This window comes from Coffea eugenioides, unplaced genomic scaffold, assembly GCF_003713205.1.
Source record: "Coffea eugenioides isolate CCC68of unplaced genomic scaffold, Ceug_1.0 ScVebR1_1177;HRSCAF=1988, whole genome shotgun sequence".
In the NCBI taxonomy this organism is placed as follows: domain Eukaryota; kingdom Viridiplantae; phylum Streptophyta; class Magnoliopsida; order Gentianales; family Rubiaceae; genus Coffea; species Coffea eugenioides.
In genome coordinates, this window is record NW_020861560.1 from 10285 (window position 1) to 35807 (window position 25523).

General features: G+C 38.7%; 1 protein-coding gene across 1 annotated transcript; it reads left to right on the forward strand.

The window, feature by feature from the left end:
• The first annotated feature begins 4134 nt into the window (after window positions 1-4134).
• Window positions 4135-4723, forward strand: LOC113755073. Its single transcript, XM_027299144.1, has 2 exons — window positions 4135-4328; window positions 4504-4723. Exons 1-2 carry the CDS (start codon window positions 4135-4137, stop codon window positions 4721-4723), a joined length of 414 nt encoding a protein of 137 aa, XP_027154945.1.
• The last annotated feature ends 20800 nt before the right edge of the window (window positions 4724-25523 follow it).

Consider the following 25523-nt stretch of genomic DNA (forward strand, 5'->3'; position numbering starts at 1 on the left):
GAACGTATCCTTTTCATGTATGGTTTATTATACATGTTGTAAATGTTTCTTGACTTATTGTTTGATTTATGGCTTGATTCTATGTTCGGAACCTCACTAAGCTTTTAGCTCATCCCTTTAGTTTTGTTTTCCTTAACAGGGGAAGGCGAGCAAGGGCAAGAGCTCTGTATCGACTGGCTGGGTCTAGTTTTGGCTTTATTTTGGTTCTCGCCCTAGTGCTTGGCACGGGCTGGCTGTATGGTGACTTGAGAACTTTTGTATTCTCGACGGTTATACTTCTTTCTGAGATAGCAATGTATATAAGCTTTGTTTTATGTTTTGGATCCTCGTTTTGCTCTTTCTTGTGGTTCTATTTCTGATTTGTGTGAGTGAACGACTGAGTCCCGGCGAGAGCTGGGCAGGCGGCCCGCCGAACCCTTTGGTTCGCCTTAGGGGGAGGTGGAGCTGTCACAACGTACCCAAGAGTTTGGTGGACCGCCTGTCCAACTCTCGTCAGGATTTACTCACATATCACAAAATTTACAAAATAACCTCAATAATAAGAGCATTAACAATTACAATGTGAGGACCCGAAAATTATCTTTATTTTATCTTATTTCTTTGAGCACATTTTCTTTATTTTACTTTATGGCCTTAATTTTCTAGATATTTTTATAAGTGAGTCAAGTTTTTAAATCATTTTTCTGGTGTAAGTTGGTTCATGTTAAGTTCGAAGCGCATTATGGACGTGGGACCCACTAATGCAGTAAGTACGATAAATTTTTGAAGATTAGTCGGAGTTTTGCATAAAGGGATGTTAGTTTATAAAGTGCCAAGGGGTAATTAGGAATTAGCTAGGTAGATTAACTTTTGGAAGACAAAGGGATGAGAATAAACCCTAGAGAGCCAAGTGTCGCGAAATCCTTGGAAGTTGGACTTTGACCCAACCTTTCTTCACCTTTACTACAATCAAAATTTCCTCATTTCTTTACCTTGCTTGGCCGAACCATGGAGAGGGAAAAAGGGAGAGAAAATTTCATCTTCAACCTCAATTTCTTGCTTGAATCTTGAGTTTTAACCAACCATCTTGCAAACTACTCCATAGAAAGTGCTAACTAAGGAAGATTAAGGGATTGAGTGGAGAAACTTTGGAGGGAGAAGCACTAAGCTTCCATCTTTCTTGGAGGTACAAGGTAACTTTGGTAAGAAACTTTCGTCTACTTCAAATATTTGTAAACTAGTGGTTTAAGATTGCAATTTTGGTTGTTTTATGAGAAATTTCATGGTTTGAAGTAATGATATGGAAAAATCCAGCTTTTATGGTGGAATTTCTGCCCTTAGTTGATGCTTGAGCTTAGCCATGATTGGATTGCTTTGCCATATGAAATATCTAGCTTTTATTGCACTTGACCTAACTCGACTAAACTTTTGATATTTTGTTAAAATATGTACTGGTCTTTTTTGTTATAACTGAAATGTGGCAAGAATCCAGCCACTTTCTGGCCGGATTTCCTACTGGATTGTTGGCCGGATTTGAGGCAGTGAGCATCCAAAATTTTTAAGTTCTCCCTGTCAACTCGGCCTTGAATCCGGCCAATATCTGACCCGATTTGTGGCCGAAGTTGCTGCCAAAATATTTAATTTCTGCATTTTTCCTTCAGTTTTCTTGTTTGATCAGATTTTCGTAACCACTTGATTTTCAACTGTTTGGATTTGAAATACTTGAAATGCTTAAAACATGTTACGCTGAGCTTATTTGTGACTTGAGCCCTGTTTAGGCGAGTGTGCTCTTATGTACACTCAATCAACCTAACTTGACGAAACAATAGATATCTCATTTATCCATGAACAAGTAACTTGATTTGCATATGACCGTATATTGACTTGAAACGCTTGGAATGCTTGAAATGTGATTTGTAGGTAATATCTGTGACTTGATTATGGCTAGGCGAGTGTGTCCTTATTCGCACTCGACCTCTATGAACTTGAGTTAATTGATCCTGCATGTGAACTTGCATATTTATGTGCATGATTGTAGACCGGCTGTATTCCTCTTGTAGCAGTTGAACTATAGACTGACTGCATTTCTCTTGTGGCGGTTGAATAGTAGACCGGCTACATCCTTCTTGTAGCGGTTGAATTGTAGACCAGCTACATTTCTATTGTAGTGGTTGAATTGGGCCTTGGACCTTATCCAAGACGTCGAGTAAGTGGAATCTAGGGTTACTCATGTGTATGCGTGAATGTAAGTCGGTAATGGCTGAACTGAACCCTCGATGGACCTCTTGCTTTAGACCAGCCTCAGAGCGGTCGGGTAACCTGAGAAATCTTGGGCAAAGGACAAGTTCCTAACCTTTTTACTCCTGACTGAAAGTCGTCACTTGAACACTAATATTACTGAATACGGAGCGTTAAGTGTCAACTAATGTCTCCAATTATTACTGCGTGAGCGTTGGATGTCAGCCAACGACTCCACTTCTGAATACTAAATACTTAGGGCTATAAGCCAGATCCTGAATTACTGAATATCTGGGACTATAAGTCCAACCCAGAGCTAGTTGGTCAAATCGAGCCAGCAAGGGCTTGGTCGAGGAGATCACCGAACCTTGGGTACTTCTTTGGTGTTCGGGCCCGATAAGGGGTATGTTTGGTGGACGAAAATTGATGTAAAGTGGTGATCCATGGATGTTATACTTTCGTGGTTGACAGAGAGTCAATAGACCTTGTTCAAGCTGCAGTGGAACTTGCTCCTGAGAGCAACCTATATCCTTTGCCATGAATGTGTTCTCTACTGTACACTTTTGCATGATCTATTTAGCTACTTGCTTAACGATATACTGGGTCATGATCTATTTGAGTTTGACTTGTTTATTGATGTCCGGTGTATGGTCTTGCCTGCTATATTACCTGCCTGTTTTCTTGGAACCTCACTGGGTTTTTAGCTCATTCCATGCAAATTTATTTTCCTTACAGGGATGAGATCATGAGAGGTTGAATTGAGGAAATCCTACATTTCATCTCAGTTCATCAGTCGCTCATGCGGCACTTCATAGATATCTAGCCAGCTTGTATGGTTTGAATTTTTTTGCAAGTTTGACTTCTTGGTTGTATTATAGATTGTGGGATATTGGAGGTCCATAAGTGTATAAATTGAAGGTTGTTCTTAATACCGTTTTTATTTTGAAGTTATCATTTGCAAATTTCATGATGCGTGACTGAGTCCTGGCAAAAGTTGGGTAGGCGGTCTGCCAAACCCTTGACAGCCCTATTTGTTTTCCTTACAGGGGGTACGAGCGAGGCGTGAGACTTGTACAGAGTAGTCTAGTTTTGAAATTTTGAATTGTACTCGCGCTAGCACCCGATTAGGATTGATTGTATTTAGCTTTTTATTTGGGCATGTATAAGTCTTGTAACTGGATCGAAACATCAATGTATATATTAAGTGTGAATTATTGTGTTATTTATTTTTCTATGGATGTAAGTTATTGTCTTGAGTTACGAGTGAGTGAGTTCTGGCGAGAGTTGGGCAGGCGACTTGCTAAACCTTAGGATACGCCCTAGGGGGAGGTAAGGTCGTCACAGATGGTATCAAAGATCCTATCAAGCTCGTGCCGGGAGAGGGTTCTTCTCGAACTGTGGGGATTGGCTTGTTAAGTGTGAAATAAATGTCTATTGTTGGGGACTTTAGATATGTATGTTGGGTAGGAATCTCAAAAGTGGTTGATTTCCTCTTGAGCCTAACTAACTCGAGTGGTAAATTATCATATTTTCATATTCCTGTACCCGAGTACAAAAGAGTGATACCTTTATGATAAGTCGGTATCCTGAGCAATATGAGGATAAGTTTGGATGGCGAAAACCAAGGCAATGAGGGTTGCGAAAAGTCTGAACTTGGGATATATTGAAGATATTAGTGAGATGTGGGATACTTATTATTCACGTGTACGTACTTGGTTGTATTTCTTCAAGTTTTGATTAAATATAGTGCTTGAGCAATACCTAGGGACATTTTTCATGTTATTTTCAATGTGTTCTATTATTTTTCGTTTTATGATTTGAAAATGCTTTTATCGAACTTTATAGCTATTTTATTTTGCTTATACTTACATAGGCCATTGTTTAAAAGAGGTATGGAGGGTAGGCGAAATTAAGGACATGGAACTACCCGAGGACGTGGTTCTAGCCGTGGCTGTGGGGCTAGACAGGCACAAGAACCAGTACGGGAACCGAGAGAGGAAAGAGGTGAAACAGTTGAGCCGCAACCTGGGCCCCGAGCGGAAGGGGGGATCAGGTGGCAACGGTGATTCAACAGATGACAAATATCCTTACTCGACTGGTAGAGTGGCAGGGTCAAGCCCCTATTAATCAACCTAGGGATCTTGACATAGGGCAAGATAGGGCTCTAGAGAGATTCCAAAAGTTTTCCCCTCCTAAATTCCTGGGAGGGCCGGACCCTGAGGCAGCTGAGAGGTGATTAGAGTCGATGATCAATATTTTCGCTGCCTTAAACTATACGGAGAATAGGCAGGTGCATTTAGCTGTATTTCAGTTTGAAGGACCAGCTAGGGCCTGGTGGAACATGATTCGGGCTAAATGGGAGAGAGAGGGAACTGCCTGGACCTGGTTAAATTTCATGCAGGAGTTTAACGAGAAATATCTGCCACCGATAGTTCAGGAGAAGAGGGAGGATGAGTTTATTAAACTCCGTCAGGGAACTCTAAGTGTATCTGAGTATGAGACTTAGTTCACGAAACTATCTAAGTTTGCTCCCGAATTGATATCTACGGAGCAAAGGAGGGTAAGGAGGTTTGTCCAGGGACTAAATGTAGAAATATAGGAGGCCTTAGCGGCGGCACAAATTAATACTTTTACGGAGGTTTTGGAGAAAGCTAGAGAATAGAAATTGTTAGGGCACAAGTGAGGGCTTTTCATGCAAAAAGGAGAGGTATGCCTGATGGAAGTCAAGGGTAGCGACAAGGTGATCTAAATATGCCACCCTCTATGATGGGTCGAGGAGATGGGGTGAGAAATTTTGGGAACACCTAAGGAAATTACTCCAAGAGGAGCCCCAGGTGGGAGGGGGCAAGTGAGAGGTGCCTCGCAAGGAGGTCAGACCTCAGCCCCTCGAGTATCTTGTGAGTACTGTGGGAAAACCAATCATACTGAGGATAATTGTTGGCAAAAGGCACGAAAATGTTTATGGTGTGGTAGTGCTGAGCACTAGTTTGCAACTTGCCTGCGCAGGTCACATCTAAACCTTGAACAAGCCAATGTAGGAGGGACTAGGCCAAGAGTGCCAACTAGAGTGTACGCCTTGGACCAACAGGCAGCACCTGAACCAACGGAAGTAGTAGAAGGTATGAGTCGTGGTTTCTATTATTTGGCTAAATTTTGGTTATGATAAGACTTGGGAACTAGAAATGGACCTGCAAGGAAATACCCTGAGTTATTTATGAATACATGTATGAATTTCGAGGTCGAAATTCTTTTAAGGAGGAGAGAGTGTGACAACTGGAAAATTCGCACATATTTTTTTTAAATTTCCTCTTATTTTGATTAAATGATTTGAGTAAATGACTTTATAATATATTTACTACTCATTCACTTCCTTAATAGTTACAATTAATCATAGAACCAAAGGTTTTCCATTTACTTTCATCGTTAAGATAAACTAGGGTTCTTACGTTGTTTTTTTTTGTAGTGTGATTAATTGGTAAGATGTATGTATCAATTGTGGTGGTTAAGAGTGAATTTTAGATAAGAAAAAGTGTGTGATTAGAAGTAAAAATAATAAGCTAGTGAATTGTAAGTGAAAACCCTAGTACGTGCGAGTTAAGGAAAAACGGTGAGAACTCGATATTTTTCTTAATTTCTAGCCCTTATTTTAATTCCATACAGACATTTTCTATACTTTCCTTTATTATATTAATTTTCTAGCTATTATTATAAGGGAATTAAGTTCCAAGACATTTTACGCTATAAGTTAGTTCATGTGACATTAGCAGTGTATATTGAACGTGGGACCCTGTGAGAACCCGTAATTTTCTTAATTGCTCGGTTTTATTTTCTATTAATTGCACGCTTTTCCACATTTTATTTATTCAAAAAATTGTGAAAATAAATTTTATGAGTAAAGATGGTTTTGAAATCATTTTTCCGAGTATAAGTTAGCTTATGAGATTTTAGAAGTGGATACCGGGCGTGGGACCCGTTAGTGCAGTAAGTTTGATAAAATTCGGTCAATTAGGTTAAGTTGTGTATACCGGGTTTAATTTATCAGGTGTGAAGAGATTATTAGAAGTTACCTAGATGGATTATCATTGGAGAGACAAAAGGATAGAGTTGCATTAAATAAGGGTGACAAGTGTCACCTTGTGGTTTACTCTTGACTTTGACCATTTTACTTACCTTTACCAATTAACTAAAATTGACCAAAAATTCATCACTTTCATCCTTCTCTTGGCCGAATTTCTTGGAGAGAAAAGAGAGAAAAACCTTCAACATTTTCCTTCCATAACTTGCTGCAATCTTCAAATCCAACCGATAAAACTTCAAATCACTGCATAAAAACTCTTCTCTAGGTAGGATTAAGGTTCTTGGTGAAGTGATTTGGAAGAAATTGGTGCTAAGTAGCTTCCTTTGAAGAGGTTGCAAGGTGAGTAGCTAGGGAATTCTTTCCTTGGTATTGATAATGTCAAATTAATGACTTATGGTGGCTAAAGATGTGATTTGGTGAAAAATTTCTTGATTTTAGTTGAGATTGGTGACTTTTATATTTATTCTTGAATTTTTCTGTTTTACTATGATTACTATTGTGTGGCCATGTATGATGGTTGGAAATGATCTAGAATGAAGCTAGAGGGTGTAAGTTGTGGTTAATCGCGGAAAATTTCCGCATTGAAAGGAAATTCTGGAAATTAGGGTTTCAATTCAACCCATTCTGCCTGGTACTGTTACTCATAGTTAGAGGCCTAATTAGCCTTGGATTAAAACATGAAAGTTGTAGGGAATGATATTTTATAGATACCTACAAAATTTCAGCTCAATCAGAGCAAAGTAACCTGTGAAAAGACCGAATTACCCCTGCTGTCCTGTTTCTACCCGAACATGCTAATCAGCTTCTGTAATTAGTTGTTTTGACCAGGAATACTACTGATTTGGTTGTTTATGTCTTCTTAAGAAATATATCCTAGTATCTTAGCTTTCAGATGGATTTGGAATCAAGTGAATTTGACTTTGGTAGCCTGAATTATGGTTATTTAACCAGAATGCGGTTTGTTAACCTGTTTATACGGTTCTGGTTTGGTACATTGAACTTTTGACCTAGTTTCACTGCAAACGGGACTGAGTGACCTTCTATAACATTGTATCCCTTTCTGTTAGCTTCGAAAAGGTGTATATTGTACCTCAATCCGATAATCGTAGCACCGGTTGTGTCCAATACGCTAAATGACGTCAAAACTGTTTTGGATTTTAGGGCTTAACTTTCATTTCCGGACATTTTCCTAGCTAAATTTTGTACTTGAATGACTTTGAGCCTATTGAACGTCTGTTGTGATGAATTTATATTGCGTGTGACTTTGGGCTTGATTGAGGAAAATAATGAAGCCATGATGGCTGGAAAAGTAAGCAAATTCAGGAGAAATGCTGTCCAATTTTTCTAGGCCGTTTAGTCTCTTTAGGTTTGAGTTGCCTTTCGAAAGAAATGAAGGGCTTTTTGGGTCGTTCAAACCCTAGGTCCTCTCGTTACTTTTGTTTTCAAAATCATGTTTTGCACCCTTGTATTAGTAATTATTTGGCGAGGCATACGACTAGTAGTCGAGCCTCACTTGTGTATGCTGTTTACTCGATTTTGGATGTGAAACCCTCAATTGTTTTACTTTGGTTCTTTTAGGGTTTCTTGGCGATTAAAGCCAGTTTGAAGTGAAAACTTTTGAAGTATCCGTACTTGAACCGGTGAGTGTACCACTCCCCTTATTTGTTGATTAACTTGGGGTCTGTATATGCAATCTGTGATATGACCGAATGTACTATCTGTTTATTCTGTTTGAGACGAGGGTGTACTTTATCACACTCGTTCTCTTGTCTGGTCATATGCCAATTTACTGTGCAAAATTTGAATCTGTTATCTGTATCTGTATCTGTTCGGACGTCGTTTGGAGGCTGATATCCAACGACCTTTCTGTGACCTCTGAGCTCAATACCCGTGGCTAGTTACTCGAGTCGAGCCGGCAAGGGACCTAGTCGATTAGATAACGAACCACGATAGTCTGTTTTGGGATCTTTGGGTATTGAGACCCTTGATTCCGGTATACTCGAGTATTACCATTTCTGAACTGATTGGAGTTCGGGCCCGGTAGGGGTATGTGAGGTGGAAGGAATCGGAGAAAGTGGAGTCTACGGTATCGGTTACTCCTTTAGCGTTGACGGAGTGTCAACTATTATTTCGATCAAGCTTCGGTGAAGCAAATGGGAATTTGGCTCCTGAGAGCCACCTATATCCTTCCTATTTGAATCATTGTGTCTAACTACTTTATTTTACATCTGCCATGTGTACCTGATTTGTTAAACGTGAAATGCCATGATTTTACTGCTATATGTCTGGTACCTCATTGAGCGCAAGCTCACCCCTTTCTGTTACCTTTGTTTTCCTTACAGGGTTCCATGTTTTGAAACCAAGATTTTTGGAAGAAAAGAGTTGAGCTAGTTGTAGGACTTCTCCTGTTTATGCTCCTTTGTAACTGAAACCCTAATTGTATTTTGTGTAGCGTGAATACTCTGGCTTGTATTTTGGTTCATTGGTTCAAGACTCCGATGTAAATATATGTATAAGTGTTTAATCGACGTTGTAGACACCAAATTTTGGTGTAATTTCATTTGCTGTTTATTTTTAATTTTTTCATTTTAGTTTTATTCGATTTTTAGTTTTATTTTTATTTTTAAGTTGTTAGCATAGAATCTCTTGGAAAATGAATGAAAATGAGAAAGTGAAAAGAAAAGAGGAGAGAAAAGAAAAAAAGAAAAAAAGAAAATTGCCCACAAAATATGTTTTATGTCTTCTAAATTCAATCTTTTGGCATTTTGTTTATTTTTGTTAAGTTATTTTGAAAAAAAAGAAGAAAAAAAAAAAGAGAAAAACGATGAAAATGGGAAATGGAAAAGAAATGGAAATTGCATTCTATTGTTCTAGTTTATTTTTCATCAAATGTTAATTATTTTGTTTTGGTTATTTCTTTTTATTATTATCAATTTTGTTTGTTTCAAAAAAAAAATATATATATATATCTCCAATTCTGCCGGATGACATCTCAGTCACCACTCACCATTTCCTTTCAAACACTCCACTACCCTTAAACCACGAATTCTCTCCACTAGCTCACCTCAACCACAACAATACCCTCTGCCTTGGAACCATCGAAGAGAGAAAACCAGAGAGGTAGAGGGAGCTGCATTCTGCACAAAATCGAGAGAGTGAGAGTTGAGTTTCCTTCACCTTCTGACCGTAGACTAGAAAGAAAAGAGAGAGTGACTCGCAGCCTTCTTCATCCCATCCGTGAGCTGGTGAAAAGGCCGAGAGTTACCATTTCCTTCATTCCGTGTGCAAGCTTGAGCAAGAGAGGGAGTTGGCAGGCTGCAATCCTGTGCCGACCGAGAGTGAGCCGAGAAAGAAAAAATTTGCAGTTTCTTGTTGCATGAGCTAAGCTTCAAACCGAGGTAAACTCTGGTCCTAGACTAGCTAATTAGAGATAGATGAGATTGTTTAAGAGCTTGCATGTGATGGTTAAGCACTTGGACGATGAAATCAAGGGATAAGAAATCTGATTTTGACGGAGATGGTTGTGCCGAGAGCCTGTTCAGGAAATGCAGTCTTTAATCTGTTTATTTGTGACAATCTGAGCTCATAAATGTAATTAGCTAAGTAAAAATCAGATGATTAAGTCTTGCATGAGGATAATCAGTCGGCTAAGCAAGAAATAAAGATGAAACAAAAGAATTTGCTGCATGCAAGATCATCCGAGAATGGTTGAACAAAATTCTGGATTTGTGGATGTTTATAGTAGCTGTCCGAACTTGATCTGAACTAGAAATGATAGTAATTTCATTAAGTAGCCTTGCATGTTAGTTTTGGGTACTTAACACAATGATTCAGCCGAGGTAAATTCGGATTCATGCCCAAGCACTTGCTGGAAAATGCATTTCAACTTGCCAAATCAGTTTTATATGTTCCAGATTTTCAACTTGCTGAACGTATTTTATTTGTGTTTGCACTGGATTTTGCTCAGTTTTTTTTTTCTATTTGTTTGGATGATAGCTTGCTGCCTAGTTTAAAGCCTTGTGTTTGGACTTGATTATGCTTGAGAGCTGGTTTGGCAAGGTGCCGAATTGCAGAAAGTCTTCATCTGAAAATTACAGAAGCTAAGAATGCTTCGGTTTGACGAAAGTTTTCTAGTTTGCTGAAACTTTTGCTGCATTTTTTCCTCTTACTGATCTTTCCATGGCTGCGTTCTGAGTTTGTACTTCAGCTGCATGTTTAATTGTGTTTTGAAGGGAGGAAATGGAAGGTTGGGTGTTGAGTTTGAGCGTTTAAACATCTAAAATATTTGAGTTGGAAAGTGGATTTCAGATTGCCAAAGCATTCTACATGAATGTCTGTCCAGATTTTCTGTAATGCATTAGCTCTTTCATTGTTTTTGTTTGTTTGGAGTTGAGTTAAGCAGCTTGTTGATTAGTTAGAGTTAAGATGTTGGTTTGAGAAATATCTAATCAAAGCTTTGTATTTGACTTAAAAATCTGGTTTGCATGATGAGGAAATGCCGTGGCTGAAAAATTGTAGAATGCTGCAGAGAAAATTTTCCAGATTTGCATGCTCTCTTTCCTTGAATTGTTGTGTTTACACATAAGAGTTTTATGATTAAAAAGTGGAAAGAATGTTTGATAATCTTGTCCAAACCTTTGTTGTCTAAGTTGTTCCTTGCGTTTGAACTGCATCAGAAACCCTGAAAGTTGCAATAAAAGAAAACGCAGCATAGCTTCAGCCGAGTTGCATGAGTTTTTGGGGGTGTTTTTCTGCCTTTTTTGTTGCATGTTCAGCTGTGTTGTGTTAATCAAAGTGTTTAGTTGTTAAATGGTGATTGAGTGAGGGTCTTTGCTGGCTTTTGTTTGAAGTTTTCTATGAAACCTGCAGTTGAGAGTTTAAAGTTGCAAAAAGGAAAAATTCTGGATGAATGTTGCAGCAGAAAATTTGCTTCATCATTTTTGCAGGCTCTTTTTGTTTGATTGATTGTTTTGTTGCATTATAAAGTGGGTAGATCAAGTGGTGTTTTGTTATTTTGTGCGAACTGCATTTGTTTTGGTCTAAAAGCCTAAGGAAGTTCACAAATTATGAAGAAGTGCAGCTGGTTTGGCATTGCAGAAATTGTTTGTTGCAGAAATTCTTCTTCTACGTGATTTGCATGCATGGAACTTTCAAAAATTTGCACTTTGGCCCCCCCCAAGTCTCTCCTTGTTCCACTAGAACCCAATCAATTAAATAATTTCATCAATTTGGTCCTTGGCAATTTTAATTTGTGCAACTTCATGGCTTGTTTTGTTTCAATTAACTACCATGCTTTGTCAATTGCACTTAAGTCATGACTTTAGGGGTTTTATGACCGAATGAGCTCGTGTTTGCCTATTTTTTAATTTCCCTAAATAAATTGGTTGTTTGACCTTTTCTTGGCTCTTGAGACCTTTGGAGTGCTTAAATGTTTCGATTGAATTCGAATGGTTGACTAAGGTTTGCAATTGGGTCTTTAATTGGTAATTGGGTCCTTGGTGGGTCCTTTTCCTGAAACTTATGCATTATTTGATTTCATTTAAATTGCAATTAGGAGAGATTTGGTGACTTTGTTATACTTTACTATTTGAGGTACCTTGACCTTTTTATTGTTTTGAAGCCATTTTTCTTTCATTTGGACACCATTCAAAGGGGCGGTATAATTTCTTTTATCCCTTTTGTTTCTCTCCTATGTGACCCAACGTGTTAAGTGAATTGCATGCCTACTTTGCTTTCCTAGTTTTTTCTTAATTCCTTTTACTTATGTCATTTACTTTCATTTTCATGAAGTTATTCTTTTAATGGGGTATGTGTACACCTCTTGGCTTGTAATAGATAGGGCTTTGGCGAGCAATTTGGTCCATCTTCCCCTTCCCCTTTTGTTTTAATTAGTGAATGTAATAAGTTCATTAGTTTGGTTGCATGCCTATGTGTTACGTGTTACTTGCTTTATTAGGTTTTGCATCTAGTCGAGCATGTTAAGTGTTACGTGCTACGTGTTTATGAGCGTTTGGCATGTCTACTAGCTTTCTGTAGTGTAGATGAATGGAATGGATGAATGTACGTTTCCACTAGTCCAACGCTAGTCGGAATTCATAGAATGGGCTAGTCCAACGCTAGACCCTTAGGGATTTCCCCTCGTTAGTACATGTTTGTATGTTCATTACATGTCATGCATTCTTTTTAGTTTTGTCATTTTTTGCATGCCCCCGATTCCCTTTCCCTTCATTTTAGGCCTTTGCATTTCATGCTAGTTATAGGGTCCATTTGCCTGAGAAACCCCCTTGGGTAAGGGAAACGAGCGAGTGTGGCTTCAAAATAGCCTTAGCACGCTAGTTTTTCCTTCTAATCAAAGGGAAAATTAAAATCACAAAAACTAGAGGTCATTCCCGTACCCGACCTGATGCATTCCTCTAAGTTCATGCATTTTCATATCATTTTCTCACTATTTTCCTCACTAATTATATATTTTAAATCCACATGTCATATTCACACACTTATTCACTTTCTTTACTTTTCACTTCACACATTGCACCTTATTTACTTATATATTTACTATTTTCATTCACTTGCACACGAGCATTTATATTTTTATTCATTTGCACACAAACACTTTCAAATTGCACACATGCACTTTTTTCTACACTTTGCACACTTACACTCTCATTTGAGTCCTCATTTGCATCATTCATGATTTTCTATGAGGACTTTCCTTATTGGCCGTCACGACTCGTGTGAATGGGACCAAAAGCCTCATAAGAAACATTTCTTAGATTTAGGATTGCATTTCTCATTCATTAGTCAAATCCAATTTGCAATACATACTTTGGGTAGAAAATATAGGAAAATAAGGGTTAAATCGCGCAACTAGCCTTGACTAGGTCGAAGGGGTGCCTTGGATTTTTATCCTTGCCTTCCCCTTCGTCAAATGTGACTCCCGAACCTTTTTCTTTGTTTTACGTGGACTAGGAGTCGTTTAAAAAGGGTTTTCTTACTTTTTTCTTTAAAAAATTCATTTTTGGGTGACTTGGTACACCATAACTCTATACCAAGTGGCGACTCCATTTTTCATATAAAAAACCCTTTTTGAACTATTTTTCTTGGGTCAAATCGTCGCATTTTCAAAAGTCCCATTTAGACCCATTTTTGTTTTTATCAACAAAATTCATTTTTCCCAAATCAATAAAATTCAACAAAAACAAATTATTTTATTTTTTCCAAAAAGTGGGGCGCGACAGTTGGCGACTCCACTGGGGACTTCCTAAGTGGGTCCAAGCATTCGATTTAGCTATTCTTTTCCTTTTTCTACCCTTTTTATGTATAGCATTTGGGTATTAGGGTTGCATTTTCCATTTTAGGGCCTTTTGCCTCGCGCGCGTATCAAACTATTCCCTCACTTGCGTATGTATGATTGGTTGATTGGATGTATGTTGTACTTGTTTTATCTCGCGCTTTGCATTGCATTTGGGTGGGGGATATACCCTAGAGCCTCGCATTGGTTCTCGATCCCTCCCCTCCAAAACGTGCACTATCATACGCGCATACGCTTTACTATTCATCCCCCTTTATTTTTCTTTTAGTGGCTTGTCACGCCACTCCACCCTTTTAGGATTAGGAGACCCACTTGGACGTGTGATCGTGTCACGACGTGTGCGTAGCACGATCCAATGGGTCACTCAATCTTCCGCTTTAAACTTTGGGTTACTAACCTTTAGTTTTTAGTCGAAGGTTGAGGATTTTTATAGATTCACTCAAACATGCAGCCGTAACACGACGTGTGCGTAGCGGTGTTTGGGGAATCGCTCGAGCCACCGACAAAGGGCCTTGGGAGTGATGACCCTTGGCCACGAGTCTGAAGGCTTGGGGACCTGAGCTTATCGAGTTAGATGCATTAGTGAACCCCAACCTCATGCATTCATGTAGTTCACCTAAGGTAGAGTCTGCCTTACCCTATTAGGGACACCACTCACGAGGGGAGGGATCCCACCCTTCTCCTTATTTATTTTTCCTGCTTTTTATATCATTTAACTGTCCAACGTGTTATGTGTTAAACTAACTTTCTTTGTCTCTCGCCTTTGCATTCACAAACATTAGGAAATAAGGGGTCTGGCGTGACCTTCTTTTAGAGCCTACCGTTATAGATAGCTATTACATGTTTAACAATTATAGTATATACCATTTTAGGCCTACCCTGGCAAACAAAGGCCTCCTTAGGTCACGTCTCATTTCAAATTGCATTTTTCCTTGCTTTGATAAGAATGGCATCATGCATCTACCTTAGAAGGGAATGCCACGTAGGGAATCCCATTTTAGAAATAAACCACCCCATGTCTCGGATATATAATCCAATGAGACCTGCACGTTTACCTTTCTCGTACCATCCAAAGGGGTAGTGCACAAGGTAAGGTAAGGATCCGATCCTTTTGAAGAGAATAAAGCAACTTTTGCACATTAGGATATGAGCGTCTAGGAATCACTTTTTGGCCATTTTTTATCAAAATTGGTAAAATTCCCTTGCGTAAAGGACGTTAATTGGAAGAAATTCACAAATAATTCCTTTATCGTTGAGACAATTAATAAATTGAGGCCAAATCGTGATTTTAGAAGGCTCATAGACTATTTTTTTGAAACCACCAATGGCCGAACGATTCAGTCGATCCGTTTTGTCAATTAATTTTGAATGAACCATCATTTTACCAATTTACCCTTTTTAGGGTCATTCGGTCTACTTTTGAATAAATCAATTTCATTTGACCAATTTACCCTTTTTAGGGTCATCTGGTCGATTTTTGAATAAATCTTCATTTCATTTCATTTCATTTGGCCATTTCACCCATTTTTACGGCAATCTAGTCAATTTTCTGAATAAATCACCAATTTTTCCATTCTTAGGGCGATCTTATTGATTTCGAGTAAATCATTAATTTCGTCCGATTCATTTGACCAGTTTACCCTTTTAGGGCGATCCGGTCAATTTTGAATAAATTCTCGATTTCATTCGATTCATTTGACCAGTTTACCCTTTTAGGGCGATCCGGTCAATTTTGAATAAATTCTCGATTTCATTCAATTCATTTGACCAAGTTCCTTTTTTTAGGATAATCCGGTCAATTTTGAATAAATTCTCGATTTCATTCAATTCATTTGACCAAGTTCCTTTTTTTAGGATAATCCGGTCAATTTTGAGTAAGTTTTTAAATTTCACTCAATTCATTTGACCCGTTTCCCTTTTTAGGGTAATCCGGTCGATTTTAAATAAATGGTCAATTTCATTTGACCAATCAAGGTTTCAATGTCGAAATTCAAATATGGAAACTTAGTCGATTTTGAGAAAACCATCCTTTGCATTTGATCAGTTGAAGTTTTGACCCGTGCTTCACTGAGAAATTTGTCAACGAATTCCAATCTCTTCTATAGGAAGTTCGTCAAAGTCAAACCTGTGCGTTTTTGCAAATTCTTGTATCGATCAAAAGTGATCAATCCCTTCGGACGAGGTCCTCGTTTTGACAAGTGTCTCTCGTCACTCCAATTGACCAAATTTTCCAAGATTATTTTCACTCAATGAGTTGATCGGATTCCTCAGGTATGGTATAGTGCCTACCCTCGAGGGTTGCATTTTCATGCTAGGCCTACCCTTGGCACAAAAAAGGCTCCCTCGTAGGACATGCATCCGATTTTTTTTTTTAGATATTTACTAACTCTTGTCTTTTTCTTTTCTTTTTTTTTATTTTTATTGGAATAATTAAGCGAAGGTTAAATCTAAAGGCAATCTTTCAAAAATTCTCAGGTAATATTTAAACATAACTTCTCGTCGAACCCCCATCATAACGCGATCCCGAAGTAAAGCCCAAAGGAATCGTGTAGACATGAATGCTCAGCCAGAGTCGACTGATAAGACTGTTGCAACTACCCAGCCGGAAGCTACAAGTCCTGGGGTTCAGTTGACTGAATTACTTACCAAGTTTGGAGAGATGGCGTCTGAGATGGCCGCCCAAAGGAAGTTGAATGATGAGCTAATTAGCAGCGGAGTTCAACCCGAACCTGTACCCGCCAGACAGCCTGAGCAAGAGCCGTTTGTCCTACCTTCGGCCCATACCACTGTTACTCCATCATTTCCTATTGCACCCGAAGAAACTTTCACCTATCCCACCACAAATTTGCCATACACTTACCCTCCTCATCCTTCATTTTTTCTTACTCACACGCGAGGTTCACCACCCCAAATCACTTCAAATATACCACCTGAGCCACATACCTTTTATCACACTGCTGCCGAGCCTTTCTTGCCAGATCATACTGTTCAAACCAAGGCAGAAATGAGGGAATCTTTTGCTCCCGTTGATATAAAGCTGCTCAAACGCCTTGATCATTTTGATGAGTTTATGAGGAAGAGTCAGGGTTGAACAAGCAAGGAGTCCTGGATTACGATGAGCTTTGCCTTTTTCCCAATGTGAAATTGCCTGAAGGGTTCAAAACCCCTAAATTTAACAAGTATGATGGGACGGGTAATCCCAAGACACACCTCCGACTATTTGCTAACAAGTTGGGAAAGCCTGTAGACGACGAGAACCTGCCTCTAAGGTTGTTCCCGGAAAGTCTGGAGGGGGATGCCCTCGATTGGTACTCAAATTTGAAGCCCGAAGAAGTAAAAACCTGGATTGACTTGTCCAATGCTTTTGTAAAGCAATACGAGTATAACTGCGAGCTGGCTCCGACACGAACCACGTTGGAAGGAACAAAAAGAAAACCCTCCGAGGATCACAAGACTTATGCCAAGAGGTGGAGGAAAATAGCTGCCAAAGTCGAGCCACCGATGACTGAGGACGAAATCATACGCACTTTCATTAAAGCACATGATTCCCCGTATTTTGAAGAAATTTTCCGCATGACTGGATGCTCGTTCGCCGCCATTGTCAATAAACTTGAGGAGTACGATGACTTCGTGAAAGCTGGGAAGATTGTTAATGTCTCTGCCCTCAAATCCCAGTTGGATGCTTTGCAAGAACAGGGGACTAGTGAGAAGAACCCGCAATTTAAAAAGAAAGAGGGGGAAACTGCCTTCACCTGGAATCAAAACCCTGTCCCAAGATCCAGACCTCGACAATACCCTACCTACTCAAACCCTTACCCCTACTACTCAAATCCTCATCCTGTTTACCACACCAATATCACTCATCCTCGACCTCGCCCAAATTATGCCAACCCGCCTACAACCCCTTCCCAAATATCTCAACCAAACTTTCAACAAACTCGTCCTCGACCTCCTTACCACCAAAGATTTCCCCCACCAAATAGACCCATCTACAACTATCCCCGACCCACTGAAACCTACAATCAAAGCCGTACCCGAACCTTCGCCAACCTAGGCAGGCCTTTAAACCAATTGTATGAGCAATTGAAGGTTGCCAACAAAATAGGCGTGATTCCCCCTCCAACTTACCTTCATGGCATGCCTGCTGGGTACAATCCACATGTTATTTGTGCCTATCATTCGGGAGTACCTGGCCACTCAACCGCCGATTGCAGGGCACTTAAGCACAAAGTCCAAGACATGATCGAGGCTGGGGAAATAGTGTTAAAGGGAAAGGGTGGACAAGGACCAAGTATAAGTACAAATCCCTTTCCTAAACACAAGGACACCTTTGAGGCATCCACCTCCAATGACGAAATTTGAAAATCCTAAAGGAGCTCTGCACAAGTTGAATGGCTGACTATCTTCCCCCTCGAAGATAATTTCGATAAATCTAGGGGTTGTCATTTGCTAAAGTTCACAAAAACTTTTTCTTGCATGTGTGAATAGCTTAATGAAAGCGCCTTTTGCAAATTGAGTTTTGTCTTGTTTTCGCTTTGATTTGGAGTTTCATGAAATGCACAATTGGTTTTATTTGTTTATTTGATCATTGTCATGAATTTTTTTTTAATTCTTTTAGATGGCCAAAGATGAAATTATTTGATCCTTTGAATATCACTGTTCTGGAATCTGATGAAGCCCTTCATTGAAAAACCTCTTCTTTTGAGAGAAAACCTTCATTGAGAAAGCCTTCATTGAGAAAACCCTTCATTGAGAAATTCTTCATTGAAAAATCCCTTTCCTGCCAGGTTAGAAGCTGATGGGTTAAAGCAGCGTCATCAATGATTGTTTTTGATTGATGAGAAATAGTTGAATGCTATGTGCCATGGCCAAATGTTGCCAAGACCCATGGCCTGTGTTCATAACAAAAAGGTCCGCCACCGATCCTTTGAAGGAGGGAACAAAGTGCTAAAGTGATTTTGCTAACGAAAGATGAAGCCAAAGGCAAAAATTGCTTCAAATTGACAAAGCTTATTGGGTGTTCAAAAGGTATTACCTGGCGGGGCATTCATGGATAGACAGACATTCTCTCAACCTATCAACTCAGACATGTGTAAGAAATTCTTTATTTGATTATGCAAATTCCTTCTAGGAAATCATGCAAGAGACGAGGCAAAAGTCAGGCCATCTTCCTTTCCAATCAAAACATTTCATCCCTAGTCGTCCCTTTTGAGCTATCAGAACAATAATTTTTTCGTTTGGCAGCCCCTGAGGATTGCAAACCCCACACTGGGGCAAATTCATTTTGAAAAGAGATGATCAGAAAGGGAAAGCCCTACACTGGGGCAAATTTATTTTTGGAAAAAAAAAGAAAAAAATGGAAAAGAAGGAACCCCACACTGGGGCAAATTTAGTTTTGACGAAAAATGCAAAAGTGAGAAATATGCAATGAAAATGCAAAGAAAGAGAAAATCCAATCAAACTGGGGCAAATTTCCTCGGTTTCGTTCAAAATTAGAGATAATTTCAAAATGATGCAATCTCAGGTTATTTCACACCTTTCATCAAACCTGCTTTCAAGCCTCAACTTTTCTTGAAAAACACCCCACCTGACCTCATTACAAAAGCCCAAAAGTCCTGACTTTCGTCACTTGCTGTATTTCTATTAGGAATTTCGCTAATCAATTGGCAAGTGATGTCTATAATGCCTTCACTTAAACTTCTAAGGGAAGTGCATTTTACTGATGCCAGAAATCTTCAACTCATACTCCTGAGTCGATCATGGTTGAGCTCTTTCATTTGCGTCTTTAGGTGAAAACCCGAAAGGGCACCTCAAAAAAAAAAAAAAAAAAAAAGAAAGAAAAAAGAAAAAAGAGAAAAGACAAAACGAAACAAAAAAGGGGGGGCAACCTTGGTAAAAACCCGAAAGGGCACCAAGGTAGGATTTTGCAGCGAGCAAGCACGAGGAAGAACAGTTGATGACTTGGTTCATTTGGAATTTCTCTTCATAATACTTCTGCCAGTGTCGAATTGCAGAACAAAGATATTCAGGGACTCGAATATGACATCCGTTGGCCAAAACTGTGTCGTTTTGTAAAAATATTTCTTTAGCAAATTCATTCTTAGGAAGCTCATTTTTTCTCAATTGCTTGTATTCATGGCATTTTTGTAGGCTTTAAGCACAAATGGTTTGTATTTGCATTCTTTCACATATTCATTTCTGCATGATAGGTGAAATTACTTTTTAATCATCGAATTTTGGTGAATGATAACCCCATGGTTTATTCAAAGCATACTTGGGTTCAGTCATCTTGCGAAAATGGTTGAAATTCAGCAAGGTCGGTTACGCAAGCTTCACAATATGGCAAAATGCACGCTCGGTTAGTCGGGAAAAATCAGAGACGTTTAGAAATGACAAATCCAACCAAGTCAGATGCCACGGTCAACTTTGACGAAGGCATCCAAAGACTCATGTTTACACGATTCTCAAGGACAAACGGATCAAATAATGGTGGCAATTCCTTTGTTTTTTCTCTTTTGCAGGAAATTTCATGCATGGATGAAAACAATCACACCTTGCACTGAAATCGGTGTCGGAAAGAGTCCTAATGAACAAAGGCAGATTGAAAATGTCGCAAGCAAATTTCATCAAAAAATGCAACAGCATGGCGATACAGAATCAACTCTGGACTCAAATAGCAAAAATTCATCATACTGGGGCAAATTAATTTTTTGTAAAGATTTTGAAAAGTCAAAAAGAAAAGTCAAAAAGAAGCAAAAATCATCAATCAAAAACCAAAATCGAATCAAATTTCGTCACGGCAGGATCGGGTTTAATCCCACTGACCGATGATCAAAAACATTTTCGGGTCAGTCCCTCGATCAAAAGCATTTTCGGGTCAGTCCCTCGATCAAAAGCATTTTCGGGTCAGTCCCTCGATCAAAAACATTTTCGGGTCAGTCCCTCGATCAAAAGCATTTTCGGGTCAGTCCCTCGATCAAAAACATTTTCGGGTCAGTCCCTCGATCAAAAGCTCATTCGGTCAGTCCCTCGATCAAAAGCATTTCGGGTCAGTCCCTCGATCAAAAACATTTTCGGTCAGTCCCCGATCAAAAAGTATTTTCGGGTCAGTCCTCGATCAAAAGTCGGGTCAGTCCACGATTCAAAAGCTCATTCGGGTCAGTCCCACGATTCAAAAGCTCATTCGGTCAGTCCCTCGATCAAAAGCTATTCGGGTCAGTCCCTCGATCAAAAGCATTTTCGGGTCAGTCCCTCGATCAAAAGCTCATTCGGGTCAGTCCCACGATTCAAAAGCTCATTCGGGTCAGTCCCATGATTCAAATATTATTCGGGTCAGTCCCACAATTCAAAGCTTATTCGGGTCAGTCCCGCGATTAAAGCTTGTTCGGGCCAGTCCCATGATTTGAATTTCCTTCTCTAGTCAGTCCCAATTTTAAATTTCTGCTCGGGTCAGTCCCGTTTTAATTTCCTGTTTGGGTCAATCCCATTTCAAAAAAAAAAAAAAAAAAAAATCAAAAAAAAATCAAAAAAAAAAAATCAAAAAAAAAAAATGTTAAAGAGGTCGATCCTCATTTCAGAAGCGTCCATTGCAGCCGAATAACACAGGTAAGTATTTGGTGTCTACTTCTTTGTCTCAAGTTTTTTCAAAACTCAGACAAAGAGGGGCAAACTGTAGACACCAAATTTTGGTGTAATTTCATTTGCTGTTTATTTTTAATTTTTTCATTTTAGTTTTATTCGATTTTTAGTTTTATTTATTTTTAAGTTGTTAGCATAGAATCTCTTGGAAAATGAATGAAAATGAGAAAGTGAAAAGAAAAGAGGAGAGAAAAGAAAAAAGAAAAAAAAGAAAATTGCCCACAAAATATGTTTTATGTCTTCTAAATTCAATCTTTTGGCATTTTGTTTATTTTTGTTAAGTTATTTTGAAAAAAAAGAAGAAAAAAAAAAAGAGAAAAACGATGAAAATGGGAAATGGAAAAGAAATGGAAATTGCATTCTATTGTTCTAGTTTATTTTTCATCAAATGTTAATTATTTTGTTTTGGTTATTTCTTTTTATTATTATCAATTTTGTTTGTTTCAAAAAAAAAATATATATATATATCTCCAATTCTGCCGGATGACATCTCAGTCACCACTCACCATTTCCTTTCAAACACTCCACTACCCTTAAACCACGAATTCTCTCCACTAGCTCACCTCAACCACAACAATACCCTCTGCCTTGGAACCATCGAAGAGAGAAAACCAGAGAGGTAGAGGGAGCTGCATTCTGCACAAAATCGAGAGAGTGAGAGTTGAGTTTCCTTCACCTTCTGACCGTAGACTAGAAAGAAAAGAGAGAGTGACTCGCAGCCTTCTTCATCCCATCCGTGAGCTGGTGAAAAGGCCGAGAGTTACCATTTCCTTCATTCCGTGTGCAAGCTTGAGCAAGAGAGGGAGTTGGCAGGCTGCAATCCTGTGCCGACCGAGAGTGAGCCGAGAAAGAAAAAATTTGCAGTTTCTTGTTGCATGAGCTAAGCTTCAAACCGAGGTAAACTCTGGTCCTAGACTAGCTAATTAGAGATAGATGAGATTGTTTAAGAGCTTGCATGTGATGGTTAAGCACTTGGACGATGAAATCAAGGGATAAGAAATCTGATTTTGACGGAGATGGTTGTGCCGAGAGCCTGTTCAGGAAATGCAGTCTTTAATCTGTTTATTTGTGACAATCTGAGCTCATAAATGTAATTAGCTAAGTAAAAATCAGATGATTAAGTCTTGCATGAGGATAATCAGTCGGCTAAGCAAGAAATAAAGATGAAACAAAAGAATTTGCTGCATGCAAGATCATCCGAGAATGGTTGAACAAAATTCTGGATTTGTGGATGTTTATAGTAGCTGTCCGAACTTGATCTGAACTAGAAATGATAGTAATTTCATTAAGTAGCCTTGCATGTTAGTTTTGGGTACTTAACACAATGATTCAGCCGAGGTAAATTCGGATTCATGCCCAAGCACTTGCTGGAAAATGCATTTCAACTTGCCAAATCAGTTTTATATGTTCCAGATTTTCAACTTGCTGAACGTATTTTATTTGTGTTTGCACTGGATTTTGCTCAGTTTTTTTTTTCTATTTGTTTGGATGATAGCTTGCTGCCTAGTTTAAAGCCTTGTGTTTGGACTTGATTATGCTTGAGAGCTGGTTTGGCAAGGTGCCGAATTGCAGAAAGTCTTCATCTGAAAATTACAGAAGCTAAGAATGCTTCGGTTTGACGAAAGTTTTCTAGTTTGCTGAAACTTTTGCTGCATTTTTTCCTCTTACTGATCTTTCCATGGCTGCGTTCTGAGTTTGTACTTCAGCTGCATGTTTAATTGTGTTTTGAAGGGAGGAAATGGAAGGTTGGGTGTTGAGTTTGAGCGTTTAAACATCTAAAATATTTGAGTTGGAAAGTGGATTTCAGATTGCCAAAGCATTCTACATGAATGTCTGTCCAGATTTTCTGTAATGCATTAGCTCTTTCATTGTTTTTGTTTGTTTGGAGTTGAGTTAAGCAGCTTGTTGATTAGTTAGAGTTAAGATGTTGGTTTGAGAAATATCTAATCAAAGCTTTGTATTTGACTTAAAAATCTGGTTTGCATGATGAGGAAATGCCGTGGCTGAAAAATTGTAGAATGCTGCAGAGAAAATTTTCCAGATTTGCATGCTCTCTTTCCTTGAATTGTTGTGTTTACACATAAGAGTTTTATGATTAAAAAGTGGAAAGAATGTTTGATAATCTTGTCCAAACCTTTGTTGTCTAAGTTGTTCCTTGCGTTTGAACTGCATCAGAAACCCTGAAAGTTGCAATAAAAGAAAACGCAGCATAGCTTCAGCCGAGTTGCATGAGTTTTTGGGGGTGTTTTTCTGCCTTTTTTGTTGCATGTTCAGCTGTGTTGTGTTAATCAAAGTGTTTAGTTGTTAAATGGTGATTGAGTGAGGGTCTTTGCTGGCTTTTGTTTGAAGTTTTCTATGAAACCTGCAGTTGAGAGTTTAAAGTTGCAAAAAGGAAAAATTCTGGATGAATGTTGCAGCAGAAAATTTGCTTCATCATTTTTGCAGGCTCTTTTTGTTTGATTGATTGTTTTGTTGCATTATAAAGTGGGTAGATCAAGTGGTGTTTTGTTATTTTGTGCGAACTGCATTTGTTTTGGTCTAAAAGCCTAAGGAAGTTCACAAATTATGAAGAAGTGCAGCTGGTTTGGCATTGCAGAAATTGTTTGTTGCAGAAATTCTTCTTCTACGTGATTTGCATGCATGGAACTTTCAAAAATTTGCACTTTGGCCCCCCCCAAGTCTCTCCTTGTTCCACTAGAACCCAATCAATTAAATAATTTCATCAATTTGGTCCTTGGCAATTTTAATTTGTGCAACTTCATGGCTTGTTTTGTTTCAATTAACTACCATGCTTTGTCAATTGCACTTAAGTCATGACTTTAGGGGTTTTATGACCGAATGAGCTCGTGTTTGCCTATTTTTTAATTTCCCTAAATAAATTGGTTGTTTGACCTTTTCTTGGCTCTTGAGACCTTTGGAGTGCTTAAATGTTTCGATTGAATTCGAATGGTTGACTAAGGTTTGCAATTGGGTCTTTAATTGGTAATTGGGTCCTTGGTGGGTCCTTTTCCTGAAACTTATGCATTATTTGATTTCATTTAAATTGCAATTAGGAGAGATTTGGTGACTTTGTTATACTTTACTATTTGAGGTACCTTGACCTTTTTATTGTTTTGAAGCCATTTTTCTTTCATTTGGACACCATTCAAAGGGGCGGTATAATTTCTTTTATCCCTTTTGTTTCTCTCCTATGTGACCCAACGTGTTAAGTGAATTGCATGCCTACTTTGCTTTCCTAGTTTTTTCTTAATTCCTTTTACTTATGTCATTTACTTTCATTTTCATGAAGTTATTCTTTTAATGGGGTATGTGTACACCTCTTGGCTTGTAATAGATAGGGCTTTGGCGAGCAATTTGGTCCATCTTCCCCTTCCCCTTTTGTTTTAATTAGTGAATGTAATAAGTTCATTAGTTTGGTTGCATGCCTATGTGTTACGTGTTACTTGCTTTATTAGGTTTTGCATCTAGTCGAGCATGTTAAGTGTTACGTGCTACGTGTTTATGAGCGTTTGGCATGTCTACTAGCTTTCTGTAGTGTAGATGAATGGAATGGATGAATGTACGTTTCCACTAGTCCAACGCTAGTCGGAATTCATAGAATGGGCTAGTCCAACGCTAGACCCTTAGGGATTTCCCCTCGTTAGTACATGTTTGTATGTTCATTACATGTCATGCATTCTTTTTAGTTTTGTCATTTTTTGCATGCCCCCGATTCCCTTTCCCTTCATTTTAGGCCTTTGCATTTCATGCTAGTTATAGGGTCCATTTGCCTGAGAAACCCCCTTGGGTAAGGGAAACGAGCGAGTGTGGCTTCAAAATAGCCTTAGCACGCTAGTTTTTCCTTCTAATCAAAGGGAAAATTAAAATCACAAAAACTAGAGGTCATTCCCGTACCCGACCTGATGCATTCCTCTAAGTTCATGCATTTTCATATCATTTTCTCACTATTTTCCTCACTAATTATATATTTTAAATCCACATGTCATATTCACACACTTATTCACTTTCTTTACTTTTCACTTCACACATTGCACCTATTTTACTTATATATTTACTATTTTCATTCACTTGCACACGAGCATTTATATTTTTATTCATTTGCACACAAACACTTTCAAATTGCACACATGCACTTTTTTCTACACTTTGCACACTTACACTCTCATTTGAGTCCTCATTTGCATCATTCATGATTTTCTATGAGGACTTTCCTTATTGGCCGTCACGACTCGTGTGAATGGGACCAAAAGCCTCATAAGAAACATTTCTTAGATTTAG

What these genes read in the sequence shown, in the direction of transcription:
- LOC113755073 (XM_027299144.1), top strand. Translation starts at nt 4,135, where the DNA reads ATGGAACTACCCGAGGACGTGGTTCTAGCCGTGGCTGTGGGGCTAGAC. An exon ending in TCGACTGGTAGAGTGGCAGG is followed by an intron (nt 4,329 to 4,503) that starts GTCAAGCCCCTA and finishes TACGGAGAATAG; the next exon opens with GCAGGTGCATTTAGCTGTAT.